Consider the following 20,746-nt stretch of genomic DNA (forward strand, 5'->3'; position numbering starts at 1 on the left):
AGAGAGAGAGAGAGAGAGAGTTATTAGTATTAAAAAATATTATTCAAATAGAGTAGATAAAAAATTTAGATAAGCAGATCCATGATACTTTTGAAAAGAGCATTGCTAAAATAGAAAGGAATGATAAATACAAAATTAGTTTACGTAGTTGTTTTAATTTGCAATTAGGTCCTTGTCGTATAAAAGTTAGTTGAGAATTTTCGGTGGAAGCAAGGAAAGCAAATAAGGTGTGTCTACTCTCAACTTCCATCCAAAATCTTGATGAAATCCCTTAATGTACCATATTGTCAAATCCAATCATATTATGAAATGTGTCACCCACAACTAAAGAATATTAAAAAAATAAATAAAAAAATCAGGAGGTGGTCTAGCCACCCATTTTGGCCAAGTGAAGGTGGCCGAACCACCTCTAAAGCTATGGAAAAAATGACTATATAAGGGGGTGGCTGAAACCACCAACAATTACTATTTTGGGGTGGCTAAACCACTTCTAATGGCCATGAGGGTAACAGAACCACCTCCATATATGCTTAGAGGAGGTGCATGGCAGAACCACCCCTATCGCTATTATGAATAGTTCGGCCACCCCCAAATGGCCAAACTACCCCAATGACCATTTAGCCATTTAGGGTGGCCAAACCACATACACCCTCAATAGCCTACTATCAAATGGCTATTTTGGTGGTCTGGCCACCCCTATTTTTTTTTTCATATTTATATTTTGTATTTTTATAATTTTTATTGTGGGTGATACGTGTCATAATATGATTGGATCTGTCATAACACATTAAAAGATTCCGTCAAGATTTTGGGTGAAAGTTAATTTTTAATTTTTTTCAAACGAAAGTTGAGAGTAGAGACCTATTAATTTATTGTTTTATTTTTTCTTACAACAAAGAGTTTTCAGCCAATTTTTATATGACACTTTGACAATGAGCTAATTGCAAAATGGTGCAACCACAATAAATAAATTTTTTATTTATCCCTAAAAAAAAAAGAAAAAGAATTTCCTATCTAAAATGTTTTAGGGGATACATAAGCAGACGCTAATGCTCTTTAAAATAAAATTAAAAAATTAAGAAAAGAAAAAGAAAAAAAGAAAAGAAAAAGATCGAGTTTTAGACAAACCCAAAACTCACTTTTAGAATGATGAAGGTGTTTTTGGTTTTGAGATTCCTTCTCTCTGTACGGCACAGTTATCTTTATGGTTAATTCGTTTCACCTTCTCTTGATCTAACAAATTTTTTATTTTTTATTTTTTTTAATGGAGAAAGATGCTTTTCAAATTGCAAAGATATCTCTCTTAATCTTTATTTAATGTCATTTGTTTCCTTAATTATACATTGACCATTGTAAATGCATGCCTCCCCTGATATTCTATTGATATTTATTTAATTCAATATTTTTCACTCAATTACACTCTGATCATTAATTATTCTCCTTATGTTACCTTATAATGTAATTAATCATTCTTATGTCATTATTAGTTAAATAGTATTATTTTTATGCTTTTTTTATTTTTTAGGTGGCTTTTTAATGTTATTTTTAAGAACTTTATCTTTTAAGGGTCTTTTAATATTAATTTTTAAGAAACTTTATTTATTACAAGGCCTAAGCGAGACAGCCTGATCGAATTGCCTAAGCATTGAGCCGTCCTGCATAGAACACGCTCCTGCAATAAAAAATAAAAATAAAAAATAAATCTAAGACATGAAAATGATTTTCTTGAGTAGGGACCCAACAGAATAATATTATAATTTGTTGGAGTCATAACATAAAATTCTTAAATATTTTGATAACCCTACCTAATATACAGGGTTCTAATTAGACCAATCGGTATCAATATTGTTTGTTTTAAAAATATACGTTTAGCCTGCAAAATTACGGGACAAACACACTCTAAACCAAGGTTTTTTTACAAATTCAAATCATAACATAAAATTTTTAAATATTTTGATAAGGCTGCATAATATTCAAGGTTTTAGACCAATCGATATCAATAGTTTAAAAATACACGTTTAGCCTGCAAAAAATTAGGAGACAAATGCACTCTAGACCCAACACATTAACCAAGTTTATCTATGGAGGGTAATCACCAATGAAAATTCACACTTCAAATGAGGCCCAAACAACAATCTAACCTGACTTAATTACAACCCAAAAATATAACAAAAATTGATTAAGATATTGGCAAGAATCTTTCTAGTCAATGGACCCACCAATAAGAGAGGCAAAAATCATTTTCCCACCGTCTAGTTGCAAATAAAAAAATGCAAATTACAGTGCCTTTCTTTCCAAAAAAGATATTAATCGAAGGTAAGACTCATCCTTTTCACTGTTACGTGCACGTGTACGCAGTTACTTACCGATTGAATGCAGTGGAAGCGCATGCACCAAACAAGCTCCATGCGACATCTGGCGGGCACACAGCAGATCAACAGGCCGAGTCCAATGTTGCCATGAACAGAAAATACTATAAATTTAGAACATGGGTGTACGGGGAATCAAAGCATTTAACGTAGCTGATCATTCACATGTCATACATATTGTATACTATGTAACTACTGTCGATCGGTCTCTGTCTATTGAATAGGAAACTGATCAACTCGGAGTTTGACAAAGAGCATGAATTGTTGACTTTACAGCAAATATACGTATGTGGGTCGATGATGATGATGATGAAGAAGATGGCATGTAAATCATGAGCTTTTGTTAATTTTAATTTTAATTTTTTTTTTTTGGTGGTCCTGCTAAACAGGAGACTCTCCTTTCTTTGGGTATTCTTTAATGGTTTTTGGGGCGTTAAATAGTAGGAGATTCTTGAGACACGCACCGGCATAACTTGAGGCAATAGTAGAATCCCACGACTATAGAGAGCGGTGCCAAAACTTGCAGAAACAGCATATTTCCTTTACCACAAGGCAGTTCTTCATTCCAGCAAATCTTTGCTTCATGATCTCTTGCTTCTTTTAACACAGCGAGACATATATATATATACATATATCCATGGTACTAGTGGAGATGCTCAACAAAGTGAGATTTACAAGAATTTCAACAAAGTAATGTGAGTTGCTTTAGATCTCTCTGATATATATATATATATCCTCCTCCATTTTGTCAATTTAATTTGTTTCCATATCTTCTTCACATAACCGTGACAAGACATATATCATCAAGTACGGATATTTAGTTTCAGAGAATGAGAAGTACTACTACGTATATTTCTTTATTCTTTTTTCTTCTTTTGTTTCATGTTTTCGTCTGTATATATATATATATCCTTATTACTTACAAAATCTACCATCACAGTCATATTTTTGAATCCTGACATGACAGCAAAGTTACCAATTTTGCTTTTGGATTAATGGGTTTGTGCTTTCTAGCCTTTTAAAAAAAAAAGCTTCAAATTTTCAAGCAAATTATACAACTTTTTTTTTTTTTTTTTTTCCTGAAATGCACTTGTGATTGCAGTTCAAAAAACAATTTTTGTTGACGATGTTTCTGGGACTCGGACAGATTGGGCTTTTGGATACAGGCAAAAGGATCAAGTTCTTCTTCTTCCTTCATCTCTACGTGTATCGGGTCGTGAATCTTTGCAAAGGCTCTGTCAGAATATCATATGGAAATCGAAAGGAAGCTCATGAACATGGAATACGGCACCGCCTCCTTTACAGCGCCCAACTCCGCCACGTACGGAAACTTCAGTCCTACTGATCACACGGCCGCCATGGAAATGGATTTCATGGACGAACTTTTGCTCGAAGGCTGCTGGTTGGAGACCACCCGTGCTCTCAATGACCCTTCACCTTATTACTTGCCTACTTTGGATTCTAACATCAACCATCATCAGCAAATCTATCAAGAAGATCAGACGGTAGGAGTGTTTCCCGAATCTGAAACTATTATAGTAGAAGGCACTGAACTCGGGAGAAGATGGTGGATTGGGCCGAGGGCAAATCCCGGCCCTAGCTCCTCAGTGAAAGAGAGACTAATGCTGGCCGTTGGATACTTGAGAGAATGTACAAAGAACATGAATGTGCTTCTTCAGCTATGGGTGCCTGTAAGGAGAGGAGGCAGCAGATATTTCCTCACCTCTCAAGACCAACCGTACTACCGGAATGTTTGTCGAGCTTATCAGTTCGCGGTTGAGGAGGACATGGAGGAATCCGGCGGGTTGCCGGGTCGGGTTTTCATGGGGAAGTTGCCTGATCAGTGGACTCCTCCCGATGTTCGATTCTTCAAAAGAGACGAATACCCACGTATTAACTATGCACAGCAGTACGATGTTCGCGGCTCTCTAGCCCTTCCTGTTTTCGAACGGGGCAGTGGAACTTGCTTGGGTGTTGTTGAGATTGTTACAACCACTCAAAAGATAAATTATCGCCCAGAACTTGAACATGTCTGCCAAGCTCTTGAGGTTCTTCTTCTTCTCCTTCTTGTTGTTTCTTCATTAGATTACAAATGACTGTTATGTTTTTGAGATAACATATCAGTAAAAATTAGTCATTGATTTTTTTTTTTTTTTTAATATATCCATTATATTGATTTTGGCAGAAGTATATTTGGAGTTATATATAAACAAAATTTTAAGCTAACTGTTATATAAAACAATCTTCTAATGAGCAAGAGTTGGATGGATTGTCGAACCAAGATGTGCACGCACCATCTACTTAGCTTTTTAAATCCATGAGCAATTATTTTATTAGTTTATTTTTTCTTCTAGTTAAAGATACAGTTAGAAGCCATGATTGCTCTCAGCTTCAACTGTGTTTCCTTATTCCTTAATGCATAATTAATGAATAATAACAACTTTAAAAAACATCTTTATATGCCATCTACATCGTGCGAGAATCTGCAGCACCTTTACAGTCTTAGAAAATGGATAGTAGGACAATTGAGACATTATGCTCCTTCCGTTGTCCATTCTTTTTTTGAGTTGTGCTTCACCCATTTGCATTGCTTAACTTCTGTTATAGAAGGCCGGCCTTCTGATCTCTTTTACTGATCTTCTTCTTTGATTATGGCTACTTTGTTCTATGAGTTATGTTGCATTGACGTCCCCCTTTTTAATTTCCCCGGGATTAATTGTTAATGAAAAGACCTTCTAAGTATCGATGGTTAGGGCTTTGTTTATTCTATATACGTGTGAACGAACAACATTGCAACTTCTTCAACTCATATTCTATTATTAATTACAAGTATTTTTCTTTTTTAATTTACAGGCCGTGGATCTTAGGAGTTCTCAATACTTCAGCCCTCCCGGTATAAAGGTTAGACGACGGTATCCTTTACCTAGTCAGGATTAAGATTTTCTTCAAAATAGACAGCATTCATTTTATTGTCAAGATTTAAAGTTGGTGTATCTAACGGTATAATGGAGTTGATATTGACATTTTTTTAAAATTTTAATTAATATGACATGATATATATATATATATACACCGTTAGTATATGCATCAACTTTAAATCCTAATCGATACTATTTATTTTATTTGAAATGGAAATGACCATATCCCCTTTAACAATATATAGCCTTTTGAGTATCTAAAACTTGTACATCATTCTCAACAATATCATTTGTGCTTGTTTTTATCAGGCTTGTCATGACGAGTTGTACCCAGCAGCACTGGCTGAGATAATAGAGGTTTTAGCAACAGTTTGCAAGACACACCGATTGCCTTTAGCTCTAACGTGGGCGCCGTGTTACCAACAAGGCAAAGGTGGATGCCGACAATATTCTGATGAGAATTATGCTCAGTGTCTTTCAATTGTCGACACTGCTTGCTTTGTGGCCGACGTAGATGTTTTAGGCTTCCATGAGGCGTGCTCCGAGCACCACCTGTTTCGCGGCCAAGGGACTGTCGGGACTGCCTTCACCACAGCCAAACCATGCTTTGCAAGTGACATAACTGCCTTTAGCAAGACAGAATATCCCCTCTCTCACCATGCTAGGATGTTTGGATTGCGTGCTGCTGTGGCAATTCCCCTTCGAAGCATCTACACTGGCTCGGCTGATTTTGTATTGGAGTTTTTTTTGCCAAAGGATTGCCAAGACACCGAAGAACAAAAGCAGATGCTCAACTCATTATCCATTGTATTACAGCAGGCTTGCCGGAGTTTACATGCTGTTATTGACAAAGAATTACCTGATGAGGACGAAATCATATACCCGGTTAAGGAAGTGGCAATTGAAGAATGTCATAAATCAGGATCTTCTACTCTGAAAGAAGGCTCTCCGAAAGATCAGTCATCTTGGATTGCTCATATGATGGAGGCTCAACAGAAAGGCAAAGGCGTCTCAATCTCATTGGAGTATCAAGAAGAAGAACAAAATGAAGAATTCAAGGTGACAACCCACTGGGATAATATTAACACTCAGGGAGGATCATGCAATGGGCAGGCGTTTTCAGATTTTGGGCAAGTTCAGCAAAGTTCTGGATCCAAAGGTAGTGTTGAGGGTGGTGGAGATTCTTATTCTTATGGCAGCCGTCGCTCATCAGGTGGTCGAAAATCAGGCGAGAAGAGGAGGACCAAGACAGAGAAGACTATCAGCTTGCCAGTTCTCCGGCAATACTTTGCAGGGAGCCTGAAAGATGCTGCTAAAAGTATTGGCGGTAGGAAACCATCCATAACTTTGACTGAGAAATTTTAGATACTATATTTTTATCCAAACAATGGCATGACACTCTAAATCTAACATTGGATTTTATTTTTCTTTCTTTTGCTTGATTTGAAGTGTCACGTCAACATTATTAGATGAATATTTGATAGAAATATAATATCTAGCATTATTACAACTAAATCACCAATACTTGCTTTAAAATTAATTTATTCTTTATAATAGATATTTAAATTAACAAGTATAGACTTATTTGAAGGTTTTGAATCCTTTCATAGTGCAACTTAAATTCTGCTGAAGACACCACCTTGAGAAAATTCTTCAGAAACTGGATTACTCCTAATGTTCTTAAAAATTATAACTAATTCCCATTATTGTATATATTTAATATATAGAAAGTTCAAGCATGAGTAAGATAATCTCATGAATTTGGGATTGTTGACATGTAGCTCTGCATCAATTATCATAAGTGAATCCTCAGCCTGGTATTGGCACATATAGTTTTCCTAATTCTTAGCATCTTTGAAATCAATAGGAAATTATTCAGAGATTTCAGCTTTCATTCAAGTCTATGCATCCCAATTTGTAGATGCTATGAATAGTTAAGAGAAGTACAAAATGATAACAAAATGATAATACAAGCTTCTTCTATCCCTTTCAATTTCGTGTTCCCTCCACCTTATTTCTTGAAGCTTAAATTCCTCAAGCTGGTCCGAACTAATTAACGATGCATATTGGATGCTCACAGCTTGCATCATGCATCTCTTTTCCCTTGAGACTCCATTAAAACTGTTCTTGCAGCATTGCATCTCATGACATCTACCCATCAAAACTATTCTTTTAGTTCAGTTCACATAAAAGCTATAAATAGCTCACAACTTCTTTCATTTGCAGTGTGCCCGACAACTCTGAAAAGGATATGCAGGCAACATGGGATTACAAGATGGCCTTCTAGAAAGATCAAGAAGGTGGGCCACTCTCTGAGGAAACTCCAACTTGTAATCGACTCAGTCCAAGGAGCTGAGGGTGCTATTCAGATTGGTTCTTTCTATTCTAACTTCCCTGAATTGAGCTCCCCTGCAACTAGCTCTTTCTCATCATTGAAAATGAGTGAAAACTCAAAGCAATCAAACCCTATACCGGAAAGTTCTGGATTATTTACTCCATCGAAATCCCCACCTTCTTCATGCAGTCAGACTTCTGGTCCAAGCATCTTTTGCGCCACTGCAGCAAATCATCATCATACCACCACCATCAATGCTTTGAGCAGTGGCGATACTTTAATGAGAGAAAACCCTATTGGGATTCTGCAGATGGCATGCAGTGAAGCAGATTTACATGCCTTGAATCAACAGGAAGCAAACCTTCTCCAGAATGCCATGATCACTTGCGGTCTAGACACTACTCTACCTGTCTTACCAGAAAGCAGCAGCCATAATTCACGAGATGGTGGTGCTTTTAGAGTAAAAGCTACCTTTGGGGATGAAAAAATCCGGTTCAGCTTGCATCCCAACTGGACTTTTGGAGATTTGCAGATGGAGATTCGAAGGAGATTCAATTTAGATGATATCAGTAGAGTAGACCTCAAGTATTTGGACGATGATCGTGAGTGGGTTCTTTTGACATGTGATGCTGACTTTCAGGAGTGCATAGACATATATAGAGCATCTCAAAGCCACACAATCAGGCTCTCCCTTCAACATGCTTCTAATCCGAATCTCGGAAGTCCTTTTGGTAGCAGTGGGCTGTCGTGATATTTAGCTTCATGTTTTTTAGACTCAGAAGTATATAAGCGGTTATTTTATTTTATGGATTCTGCTGCTTTAAGTTGTTAGAGCAGCAGCTGGAGACAATGTTGATGATTACCAAACATTATTTATCACTTCACTTCTATGTTTAGCTTTTAAGCCATTGGATCTAATTCTTAAGATCCATGGTTATTCTACGGCCAATAAATGAATTTTAATTATGAGATTACTAGAAACATGACTGTACCCACTTGGGCTTCCCACCAATTATGTTCTTAAATTAAAATATTCGCTTTGTGAGAGAAGTACACAAGGATCAGGACCCTAAAATCCTTTTCCCAGACTTGTTGAACTTAGAATTAGCTCATCAAATTATATACGCTCAAACTCGATCCTTTTGTTTTTGGGAGTAACACATACTCCCAACTACTCATTTCTTGGCGTGACAAAAAATCACTATTGAATGAAATAACAAATAAGAGTACGTAAAAAAAAAAACGAATACTTCGGAGTATATGTCGCATTTTTTTTTTTTTGTGAAGGAAAAAAAGTTGTAATATTTTTGAAGAATGACAATCAATGCTTCTAAAAGTGATCGGTCAATATCCCACACCAAACCATCAATCAGGAAATAGTAGGAACTATTGTTGAAAATTGAACCTGAAGTCAAGTTGTTGCTCTGAAATTGAGATTGATAGAGATTTTTAGCAATTTTGTTATATAGATTACTAACAATTTGGATAACAAAAGTTAGAGAAAGTTAACAAGAAGTGTGTTCCATAAAGATTCGCTTACATTTGATGCATGAATTGCTAATAATCCGGATCCTTAAAAAATAGGAAGTAGATTAAACAAGCGTAAACCCTCGGTGGGACAAATAAGTTCAAAGCTTTGAGGGGGAACAAGCTATTAGGCCCAAAACTGAAATACAGTTCACACTGAAAGATGCAGGCCATTAACAACCTAATTAAAGGCAACCATTATATTTCAGTTTAACAAGGCACCAAATATTCCTTTCCACTATCAATCCCTCTGTTGTACTGCATAATGTTACATGTGACATATATAGTACATATATATTAAATAAACCAGCAAAAAGTATGAATCTTGATATTGGATCTTCTTGTTGTTACTCATTATGGACATTGGACCAAGCACATTATACACCACCAGAAGAAAAGTAGTGCATTTTCTTGATTGGATAAACGTTTGCCTTTCTACTTTTTTAGAACCAACCTTTTATTTTTACAAAACCTAACTTATTTAACATAATTTTCTTTTTTAATAAATAATGTCATATCATTAAAAAGCGCAGAGGAGCGTAACCCTAATACATATATAGGAAGTATATATACAAAATTGTCCTTAAAAAGAGGAAACAGAAGAGCAAGAAATTAAAAACTCTGTAAACGTAACATGACTTGGGCTATGATGAGCTGAGACTCACACAACTTATTTGACATAATGAAACTACAATTGAATTGTTAGTACCAAATTAACTATTCATTTAGTGCTATCCTATTAAAAAAAAACAAAAAAACTTCATTTATAATCCCTAAACTTTCCTCTTTTGAAAAAATGTACCTAAATTTTAAAACGTCTCAATTTATGATATCCATTTTTCAGAAAGTTTCAATCTCAGTCCCCCATTAGAATTTTCCGTTAAATCCTGTCAAAATTCTCAAAATGTACCCATCCTTTTTTTAGGGGAAAAAAAAAATTGCTAGGATTTAGGTATTGGTTAGAATTTAACGGAATTTACAAAAATATCCATGCCTAAATCTTTGAAAATTTCTATAAATTTTTTTAAAAAAATAAACGCAGTGGTATTTTGGAAATTTTCATATGATTTAACGGAAAATTCTAACTAGGGACTGAGATTAAAACTTTCTGAAAAATTGATACCCTAAATTGAGACGTTTTAAAGTTTAGGTATATTCTTTCAAAAAATATGAAAGTTCAAAAGTTATAAGTGAAGTTCTTCCAAAAAATAATATATATATATATATATATAAGGCCATGCTAGGCTCATCAGGAAGTAATAATCTTGCAAATCATTGGGCAGCAACCATCAACTACCACAGAAAACTAAGAATCGGGAAAAGAGACAACCAAATTTTATAATCTTGACAAACGGATGATACACTTGAACTCGCTTAATAATGTCATTAAAATGCAAATATTCAACAACAAAGCGAAAGATTGTTACTAAAACATTTTTGCAATGAAAATGAACCCTATGAAAAGAGAATGGACAGTGTCCAGTTAGATCAAATTTTTTTAGATGTAAGCATGATTTTATGCAAGCATGTATGAACTCAAATATATGCTTTGAATTCCACATATATTTGATTAGAGTTACCTCCAAGTCCACAATGTTATAGTTCAACTTCATATGATCTATCCAAACCCTTAACCCATTCTTGATAGGGTTAACGTTGTCTCCATATACTGTAGCATAAAAACTTATATTAGTAGCCCAACCGAGTCCTACCTTAGGTAGTCCACGCTACTAGCAAAGTAGTATTGGTGACCCCATCCTTTTATAGTACACGCGCGGGTTACAATGAACTATTAGATCTAAGGTCAAACATAAAAGTAAATCTCTTTGGTCATAAAGCTAACTCATATAATATTAAGATCATAGCCATTATCCCGCATGTTTTAGTATACATGTCATACGATGTAACGATAATCATCAAACTAAAGAGTTAAGGCTAGGATATTACTTCTCAAAGAACATAAGACCAAATATAACCTTATTCCGTCTCCCAAACCTCCACTCTCTCTCACTCTAGGGTTATGAGGTGAAGAGGGTGACCACAATGAGAAGGCTAGACATAGATGTGGATTTATAGGCCTCCCATGGATGTTCAAAAGGGCTAAGATGTCCAAAGTTTTTTTTTTAAAAAAAATAAAAATAAAAAAAAAATAAAATAAAATCAAACACTATATCGAACATTCGGGGTCTAATGTCGAACATTCGGAATCCCACTCGAACATTCGGCCCCCACAGGAAACTCTTTTGGGCTTATTTTGGTGTTTTGGATATTCTTTTGACCTATTTTAGATGATTTTGGGCCTGTTTTTAGTGGTTTTGGGCCTCTTTTTAGGGCCAGTTCTTAGCTTGTTAAAGTAGAATAGATGTTTAATAGAAAGAAAGGAAGAAAGAATAAAAAAAAAAAAAAAAAAAAAATCCACCCATAGCCATCATAAACCAAAAATCAAGTACAAAAGAATCATATAAGAAACCATAAAAGAACAAATTAAACATCTTCGGCAGCAGAAATCAAATGCAAGAGCAGCACTTCCATGAGTTCACATCCCATTCACAATTTCAATTGCTTTGTCCAATTTCCCTCTATTACATAGACCATCAATCACAATTTTGCATGTCACAATACTTATCATTAAGCCTATAATCATTCTTGCATCAGAGAACATCCCATTTTTGCATAGCTCATCCATCACGATGTTGTATGAGTAAATATTTGGTGCAATGCCCTTATCTACCATTTCTTTCATAACCAAGCGGTGTGCCTCTAAAAGCTTCCCAGTCCTGGCCAAACCCAACAACCATAGATTATAACCCTTCAAACTTACAAAATCACGAACTTTTTGTAGACCCAAACAAGGTCTTTGCTTCCTCCGGTATCCCTTCCTTGCAAAACCCCTCCAATGTTAAATTATACATTATTATGTTTGGCCGAAGCAACCCCAGTTCTTCGTCAATTTGCATATCTCTAAAAATTCTAGAAGCCTTTAGTATTTTCCCCGCCTTACAAACGGCCGATATCCTAAAATTCAAGGGATTTGATTCTTACACTACACCATCACAACAACTGCACAACAACCCCTCACATGAGGGTGGGCCCCAGTGTGTAGGGTCCACCCTCATGTAAGGGGTTGTTGTGCAGTTTTTGTATTAGTGTTGTAAATCTAACATTTTCCAAAATTCAAAGTAACAACATCTGAAAACAGGCTATCCTCTCTCATTTTCTCTACCGATCTCTCAGCTTCATCGGTCTTACCTTCTCTACAAAAGCTAGATATTAAATTATTGTACACAATCCTGTTGGGGAAGACATTACAACCCCTCATCTCATTTAAAAGCTCTAAAGCCTTGGGTAGTAGGCCCAGCTCTACAATACCCACGAACTAAAATCGCGACACTTAACACATTCGGTGGACAACCCTCCTCAGACATTCTATCAAACACCTCATGGGCCTCCTCCAAACGACCTGAATCACACAACGCACGTATCAAAAGATTAAAAGTACAAGTTTTCAAGCTAATCCCTGCGACAACCATCTCCCTATACAACCGTGTCACAAAATCTACGCGGTCTCCCCTTTGAACAAAAATATCGTAGGAAGCTTTTCTGGTAACTGAGTTCAGAGGGATTTGATCTGGGAAACGACCTCATCGACGAGACATGACTTGACCAATACTTGGACGAGAGAAACGAGACGAGGGTGAGAAATTTTGATGGGCTGAGAGGCGAAGAAGAGCTCGGGAAGGCTATCCATTTTGCAGTGCATTTCCACATGAATGCAGATGCGAGCGAGCAAGCGATGACGAGTAGGAATCAGACAGTGGTGAGAGGAAGAGGAGGTGGGTGAGGAGAGAAGATTGCACTTGAAGAGGTGCCATGCAGGCTTGGAATTGTTGGTGTTCTTGGAAAGAGCTTTGGCGAGCTTGCTTAAGCTTGAGATTATCACACTTTGTTCAAGGTTTTGGGTATAGAAGAGTCCAATGTTTTTGTGGAATAGGAGAGGTCGAATCCCAAACTTCTTCCCCGAATATTACCCAATTATAAGGCTATCGTAAGGGCAGCCTCGTGGACTATATACAAGCCATGCCCATACTGTAAGGCATCATTTGTATGATTTGTAAAAGGGACCGAGAATTTGATGAGATACAATTGTTGATACAGAACAGAGAGGACTCTGACCACCACCTGTGTTTAAATCTTACTGAATTCTCAGACGGTATACAGTTTTTTTTTTTTTTTTTTTTTTTTTTTTTTTTTTTTTTTTTTTTGTCAATGTGATATTGGCCTGTATAACACTGCTCTTCCTTTTCTTTTTTGTTTTTTTGTGAGGTATACTTCCTGTTTACTTGGGTTATTCCCCTCCTTTAAATAAATTGACTCGTACAAAAAAGGCAAAATACATTGTAAAAATAATCTGTAGGAATGTGTTTTCCACTCAGTTTACAACAAGCGTAGAAGACGGCCGAGATAAGGCAGGCTGTACCAATCAGCTTATGTCTGACGAAGCAGAAGGTTCATCTACTTGGCGGTTCTCAACGATTATTCTTGGTGGTGGACCAAACACACTCAACACGACCTGCAAACCGCAAAAGCAAATCATGTAATTATTTGATCTAACCAACTTAATCTGAAATGTAAATGTTTAGCTCAGAGCATGGAAGCAGTAAACAGTGTAATCCATGCCCTAAAATGTTTCCATTATGCATTAGACATCCTCAGTTCATCCAGGAGCAATCACATTCAGAGCATGCACACCAATATATGGAGATGAGTTACTGTCATTATGTGTTACGACCCCAAGTGTTCTGCATGGATTAAGTGCAATCTTAAATAAGTGTATGTAAGCTTTTGGGCACGCTCTCCTTACAGGCCGGTTTTCAATGATGAGTTCTACCTAAGATTTGTATCATTTGGTATAAAGCATTGCCCTCTTGAAATTTGTCAAATAACACAAACGCATCTGCATTCTGATACTAAATGATCACAAAGCCCTCCAACTGGAGAGAAGCTGTGGCATGACTCCAACTTATCAATATGTGGGTAGTGAGTACCGAGTAACAACTATGGTACAAAGAAAATTCCGTAAACTTACTGGTAAAAATACAAGCCCATGCAAGAAACCAATAAGGACCAATGCCAGGTACATTTGGAAGTAATACACCTGCAAAGCAAAAAATAAGTTTTACATAGCTTGAACTGATTAGCAAAACTATATAAAAGGCTAGAGGAAGAAACCAGAGACCACAAAAATTTCTGATCTTGAGAAGCCAAGAACAAGCACTCCAACTAGCTTGGTAAGCGTAATTCCACTGCCAAAAGAAGCAAATAGAAAAGTACAACTTAATCATTTGTAGTGGTGAGAGCAACATGCCCGAAGTACTTCTAAGGATGCTAAAAAGTGGAGCAAAAGGACTTGTGCATATAATTAAAAAGGAATAAATTGAAGAAATTACAAAGATAAAAATATTCATGTTAGGACGGCTCTGCACTGGGTTTCTACGTGTTGGGTAACTTAGACTAGCAGGTGCATCAGACATTTCTCACTTCTATTAATCATATGGTATCAGTCTGTGGCTCATGCCTCTGTTGCCATTCACGCTTAAAAGATTCAGAGCCTAGTGATGTAGTTCGATCTACCATGTGTTTCAAATGTCACCATGCCTCAGCAGAGAAAAAAGAAATATATAGTCAACCTGAAGACAGAAGCGCCCATGGTACTCAATGCCTCCTTTGCCCGTTGGTTTCTATCCCCATGGCTTAACTGTGTAAGAGCAGCATAGGATTGTAATAAATTAGTAAATTATGAATAAATGAATAATTTTTATTTTAAGGAAAAAAAAAAATCAACATTTGCCAATTGTCAGTTGGCGCAACAGCATATCTGCTTCCTGGGGGACATCACAGTTGGGTAGAAAGTTGAAGTTTTCCCAAGGATTTATTAGGAGTCAAAGGAACCAAGGGGTAGGACTGTAGAAGGCAAATTCTGTGTATGTAATGATGCATGGATTCCCACACAACTATGAGTTGTATACCCACTTGTACTACCACCCCACATCAACACCTCAACAAGCGGTAACAGCCTCCGCCCCCTTAAAGACCAAATTTTAAAGAAGAAAGAGCCTTAAATTGATACCGCGATTAGGGTAAATACTGACCAAGAAGGCATGCGCTATGTGCACACAGAATTCGACAGCAATCCCTATTGACATTATAAGATTTACAACAGAGACTGCATTAAGTTGGATGTCTAAAATCGCCATTACACCCTGCAGAAATCAATAAAGCCAAAAAGTTACTTACAAGGAAAATTATGGACTACAACACATGAAGATCAGACAAAGTTATCAGACAGTTGGCGTGAAAGAAAATCAATACACTCATGATTAGGATCACAAAAATACAATGGTATGTAGCAACCCAAAAGCAGAAAGAAACAAAAACAAACGAGGAGGTGCTAGCAAAGATTACCATGAGATCAACAACGATCATCGCCAAAACAAGTAAAATGATTGCTGAACTCCATAAACTGCATTCAAAGATCAATGCAAAACAGAAAGAAAGTGCTATAATTCAATTCATAGAGGAAGAAAATAGCGACTTCGACAGTGTGAAACTTAACAGAAGCTAGCAGATATAAGGCTGGGCTCCAAGAGAATTCACACCTGGATGTGATAACCAAACAAACAATAAATATTGCACCTGTTCAATCAACAAATGAGATATTCAATGAATGATTTGATAGAGACAAATTTGATTAAATAAAAATGAAAGATGTAGACTTTTTAAGTGAAATGTGCACATGAAACCCATTAAATTCATAACAAAAGCAATGATTTTGTGTCGCAAGCAAGCAAATATAATAAGAAACACAGCAGGAAAAAAAAAAGCACCACGAAGCTACTGGCATAGATGTAATAGGAAAAATTACTGATTTCTTTCTTTTCAAGGTCTAAAACTTGCATTAATACACAAACAACAGCAAAGGTGAAGGATGTCTCTCAAGGCAGTAATATAGCTACAAAAAAATCGTTTTGACTTGCTCGAATTAATTTAATAATCAAGAGCACAGATTAGATTGTCATTACAACCATACCATTAATGACATAAAAGGACTGGAGTCAAAAGGTTTTAAGCATCAACTGCATTAACTGGGGATCATATTACACACTATGATTAGAGTAAGGCAAGAAAGAGAAATAAAAAAGTTTGAGAGCTATAATTTTTATAATAATCAGGGAAAGAGCAAAGTCCAACAAAGAAACATGTGTGAATAACCACAATAAGCACAAGAACACACATAGAAACACCTGTATGCAGGTACTGTTCACGTGTTTATAAGTGCCTGTGTGTATGCATATGTGTACACAAAAGTCACTGTGACGCTCTAGAATACCAACCAAGTGCTATAGCAATGTTGATCAAAGCTATCTTCCATATATCCAGATATTGCTCGAAGAAGATATAAAATACCGAGTATGGGAAGATATTCATCTGCATCACAGAGATAATGTCAACAAACAGTAATCATGTCAGCACAATATATGGAACCTATCAGAGAAGTAATGTTGCAGGGACCATCTCCAGAGAAAATTAAAGAGAAAACTAGCTGAACAATGCATAGGAGAAGAAGTCATCAAAACAGATCCCTGTCACAACATTTTTTCCAGAGTAAGCTATTTACTTCCACTTGAGAAGATAAAAGATGAGAACTTGTATAACCACTTGGTTAATCCAATTCGACAATGTGTTTAACATGCTGGGAATCTCCAGTGGAAAATAATTTCCTAGGCCCCTCTGGAGGTTCCAATTGGTGACCTAGTCTGCACTCAATTGACAGGAAATTGATATGTCCAATTTCAAGTAAAGGCTTGATTGATGAAACTCTAGTCAGCAACTTAACAGCATATAAGAATCACCCAGCCTAAAGGCTATATCTCATATCCGCATGGGAACAGAGGGTTTAAATATAACCCTAATCTTGACAAGGTATCAAAGCATAGAATTTTTTTTAAAAAAAAAAAAAAAAAAAAAAAAAAAAAAATCCTATCCCTCCTGTTTTGTCTTCTTTTTTCTTTTCCTTTTTCTTTCTCCCCTTCTGCAACAGTACTGTGGTTGAAGGCTTCGGTCCGATACCCATAGTTAGAGGTCAATTGCGGCGTCATCACTATAATAACAGTTCAAGTGCCATCTGCATCGACCTCATTAATGTGGTGGTTGTCATACAGTAGTCAGAGCGGTCAATGGCTATGTGTGGTAGCCGGAAAAGTCTGTCAGTGATTTGGTGAAATCTCCCACGTTGCAGTGGTCTTCAGCTGCTTCTGATTGATCATTTAATAAGTGCAATCGTGGGCACTAAGATTTTGAAAACACTTTACATTGAAGTTATTGATGTAATATCAATAACGTTTATGTTTTAAGCTTTCAAGATTTTTTTTGAAAAAAATAATCATTTATTATTCTTAAGTGGTGCTCAGGCTTTCTTGTAATTTCTTGCGCGAGTCCAGTAAGTTAACAAACCAGGTCTGTAAGCATTACCATTTATGTGTTGTAGTGGTAGTCAACCACGTTTGTAGAGCTGACCGGTTATTTCTTAAATGGTCATAGTCTTCGATGGTTGTGGTGGTCGGTGGTTGCCATTGATTGTGTTTTGGTTGAGGTTGTGGCAGCTGCTATGGTCGATTGTGGTCTTCGGTAATGTCTGTTATTGCTGTTATGGTGGTTGTCGAAGGAAAATCTTTGGTCAGTAATTCTGTTTAGTTAAAAGTGCACATTATCCCTATTCTGGAACAACAATATCTCCTGGCTCGATTTAATCCAATTCCAGGTCTATTTTATTCCAGTTTTACCTTCTGGGCCAGCCCAGTCAAGTTTGCCCATCAACTTCGACCAAATCCAAATCCAACCCAAGTAAGCGAATCCATAACCCAGTTAATGCCAACAAAACCAGGTAAACCCAAATTTGAAACAGATCGATCCAAATCCAAGTCAACCCAGCATTGCGTTTCGACAGGTGTTGGAATTTTCCAGCCTGTTTCGGCCAGTGTAAGTGTTTCCTAGCAAACTTTGACCAGAGTCTCCATTTTTCTGGCAAACCTCAGCCGGTGTTGGAGTTTTCCAGTGTGCTTCGGCCAGTGTAGGTCTTTCTTGGCAAACTTTGACCGGTGCAAGTGTTCTTTGGCAAAATTTGGCCAATTTTGGTGTTTCCCATCGAGTTTTGACCGGCACAATATGATTCTGGCCAGTTCAGTTTGTTTTTCAGCTAATTTGGTGGTTTTTCGACCGGATTTGGTAGTTTTTCGTTCGGTTCGTCCAGTTTTTTCCAGTACCAGTGGTGTCTTGGCTGGATCCATCATGTTTTGGCTGGGTCAAGCAGTGTGTTGGCCCATTTTGTCGTTTTCGGTCATTTTTTGTGTTTTTTGGGTCTATTTCAGCATGTTTCTGATGGCCTGGAATGAACAAAAGACCTGTTCATGTATTTTTTCAGCCAGCTTCGTGGTATTGCAGCCGGTTCCAGTGGTTTTCCAACCAGTTTAGTTCCTTTTCCGGCAGGCTCAATGTTGTTGCAGCCGATTCTAACTATTTTTCTGCCGGTGCAATGTGTTTTTGGCCAGTTCCAACGAGTTTTTAGCCAGTTCAATGAAGTTTCAGCTGGTTTATATTGTTCTTCGGTCGGTTTAGTACAGTTCAGTTTGATTCTTGCAGTTTTTGTATCAGCTCCCTTTCAAGATACTGAGTGGAGATATACCAAGTCATTCGTGAAGTCCGGAGATCAAATTGTTCTCTAGAAAGTCTGTGTCGTAATCAATTAGAGTTCATTTGATCTAAGCTGGAGTTATGTGTTGAAGATGGAAACTCATTTGTTCTACGCTGGAGTTATAAGTGTTGAAGATGGAAACTATTCTCTCCCTTATTTCTCTCCTTGATTTTATTATGATTTTATTTACTCTTTTATTCTGAGTGTAATCTCCTAATATTTGTTTTCCATATTAAGCTATGTATTCTATTCTAATTAAATTAATCACAAGTAATCGTATGAGAAGGAATATCATCGAATAATACTATTTTCTCTTCATCTCCTCCTTTGTTTTTCTTTTCATATATATATGCTCCAGCTTGAAAGGGAGTGTTAGAGTGTTAGAAAGAAAGGGACAATTGTCCCTATTCTACTATAAGATGTCCATATGGGGTGTCCCTCTATGGTGTTCCTATGAGGTGTCCAATAGATGGTGAAGTCCAAAAAAGTACTAGACCTCTCTCTTTTGTGAAAACCCTAATCTCGACATTTTGCTTTTCCCTCTCCTTTTTTTTCCACTCACTGTAACAGCATGCATAAATAACATAAAGGAATTCATCCTATTCCAATCTCCACATATAAAATCCAAAGTTTCCAAAAGAGATTAAAAAGTAACAATGCATGGTTGAATGCAAACCTTCAAAGAACTAGAAACTCTAGAGCTAAACTCCCGTGCAGCTCGCATTGCATTGACAAAGTCACCCTGGGGAAAATCACAGTTAGATCAAACAAAAAAGGGGTGCCCAACAAAGTTCATACCTAGAACTAAAATACAACAAAAGAGGCTGCTATACTTGTTTGTTAACTGGGGTGTGATAGGTACGAAACTCGGATGCTCGTATAACACCACTCTCATAACCTGGAAGTAGGTTAGAAGCAATAACTTGAAGTTAAGATATTCAGCCAATCAGAATGGTTGATGCATTTGAAATAACAAACAATTGTTTAACTTGCAAAGAAAGAAAAAGAAAGTTAGTCTCACAGACCATTCAGATCCACACTATTGGTGTAAGCCCCATGACCACCCTTTGCACAATCAGCAGATGGCAGTGCATTAAGGAACCACGGAAGCTTCTCCCTGAATTGTACTGTAGATGGGCGATCATTAACCAAATCTGAGTGGCGGAAGCACTGCAACCAGCATAAAATATTAGTTTTTCAGCTTTCTTTTACTGTCTATATTCTGCACTGCCTTGATTTACGATATAAACAACCCAAAAGTACATCCCCCTATTTACTAGCCACTAGTGATAACATTTCTTGCTGTTTAGAGAGGAGTATCACCGTTGTACAGTCTTTGCAAACTCCACCGAAGCCACAAGGACCATCATCAGGTGAGCAGCAAGGTGGCTGGAGAAAGAAATATCTCTGCTTCAGTAATCTAATAGTACATCATAGTTTGGAAAACAGTATTTAACAAGATTGAATTCAATTTCATACCACTCAAAACACATAAAATTAATAAAGAATCACGCTATAATGAAAGAACGATGATTAAGAGAATAGAAGTTTATAAGCTATGGATGAAGACTAAAACAGAGATGATAAATAGAGCCCTTTTGGTAAATAAATGGAAGGAAGATTTCTAGTAAACATCAGTAGTAATCTGTTACATGCCACGAGCACCAACCTGATCATCAGGTGGACAATAAGAACCATTAATAAACTTCCGGCAACAACCAAAAGCCTCTGGTGACAACCAGACAAGAAAGTCATCAAGCCATGAGGCAGCTGGCTTAGCTATGTAGGTTGATTCTGGCACTAAAGATGCTTGTGAAATCTGCAGAAGAGCGGAGAAAGAGATGTAAGC

General features: G+C 36.8%; 2 protein-coding genes and 1 pseudogene across 4 annotated transcripts in view; 1 reads left to right on the forward strand and 2 right to left on the reverse strand.

Moving 5' to 3' along the window:
- The first annotated feature begins 2,531 nt into the window (after window positions 1-2,531).
- Window positions 2,532-8,603, forward strand: LOC133881653 (protein NLP2-like). Of its 2 annotated transcripts, none has more exons than XM_062320630.1 (5): window positions 2,532-3,064; window positions 3,472-4,417; window positions 5,223-5,270; window positions 5,597-6,614; window positions 7,514-8,603. In XM_062320630.1, the coding sequence occupies exons 2-5, from the start codon at window positions 3,620-3,622 to the stop codon at window positions 8,371-8,373; spliced, it is 2,724 nt and encodes a 907-aa protein (XP_062176614.1). In that variant the 5' UTR covers window positions 2,532-3,064; window positions 3,472-3,619; the 3' UTR covers window positions 8,374-8,603. The 2 variants fall into 2 exon arrangements, with proteins under 2 accessions (XP_062176614.1, XP_062176615.1); XM_062320631.1 differs by having other exon boundaries at window positions 3,517-4,417.
- A 3,683-nt stretch (window positions 8,604-12,286) lies between these two features.
- Window positions 12,287-13,173, reverse strand: LOC133881037 (pentatricopeptide repeat-containing protein At2g17140-like; annotated as a pseudogene).
- Window positions 13,174-13,482: 309 nt separating this feature from the next.
- The window catches only part of LOC133881634 (uncharacterized), a 37,051-nt gene continuing 29,787 nt past the window's right edge, over window positions 13,483-20,746 (reverse strand). For both annotated transcript variants that reach the window (XM_062320609.1, XM_062320608.1), the window contains exons 27-39: window positions 20,567-20,716; window positions 20,221-20,286; window positions 19,923-20,067; window positions 19,731-19,795; window positions 19,574-19,639; window positions 16,541-16,634; window positions 15,806-15,842; window positions 15,612-15,669; window positions 15,299-15,409; window positions 14,837-14,904; window positions 14,386-14,452; window positions 14,236-14,304; window positions 13,483-13,719 (exon numbers count right to left, since the gene is read on the reverse strand). In XM_062320609.1, the coding sequence (XP_062176593.1) occupies window positions 13,630-13,719; window positions 14,236-14,304; window positions 14,386-14,452; window positions 14,837-14,904; window positions 15,299-15,409; window positions 15,612-15,669; window positions 15,806-15,842; window positions 16,541-16,634; window positions 19,574-19,639; window positions 19,731-19,795; window positions 19,923-20,067; window positions 20,221-20,286; window positions 20,567-20,716 (1,086 nt within the window). In that variant the 3' untranslated portion in view covers window positions 13,483-13,629. The remainder of the gene's footprint in view (window positions 13,720-14,235; window positions 14,305-14,385; window positions 14,453-14,836; window positions 14,905-15,298; window positions 15,410-15,611; window positions 15,670-15,805; window positions 15,843-16,540; window positions 16,635-19,573; window positions 19,640-19,730; window positions 19,796-19,922; window positions 20,068-20,220; window positions 20,287-20,566; window positions 20,717-20,746) is intronic.

The sequence above is a fragment of the Alnus glutinosa genome, chromosome 11, assembly GCF_958979055.1.
Source record: "Alnus glutinosa chromosome 11, dhAlnGlut1.1, whole genome shotgun sequence".
NCBI classification, from domain to species: Eukaryota; Viridiplantae; Streptophyta; class Magnoliopsida; order Fagales; family Betulaceae; genus Alnus; species Alnus glutinosa.

Bases quoted from the DNA above. Each gene is read 5' to 3' on its own strand.
- LOC133881653 (XM_062320630.1), top strand. From the start codon at position 3,620: ATGGAAATCGAAAGGAAGCTCATGAACATGGAATACGGCACCGCCTCC. The intron at 4,418-5,222 runs GTTCTTCTTCTT...TTTAATTTACAG, and splicing joins ATGTCTGCCAAGCTCTTGAG to GCCGTGGATCTTAGGAGTTC. The intron at 5,271-5,596 runs GTTAGACGACGG...TGTTTTTATCAG, and splicing joins TCAGCCCTCCCGGTATAAAG to GCTTGTCATGACGAGTTGTA.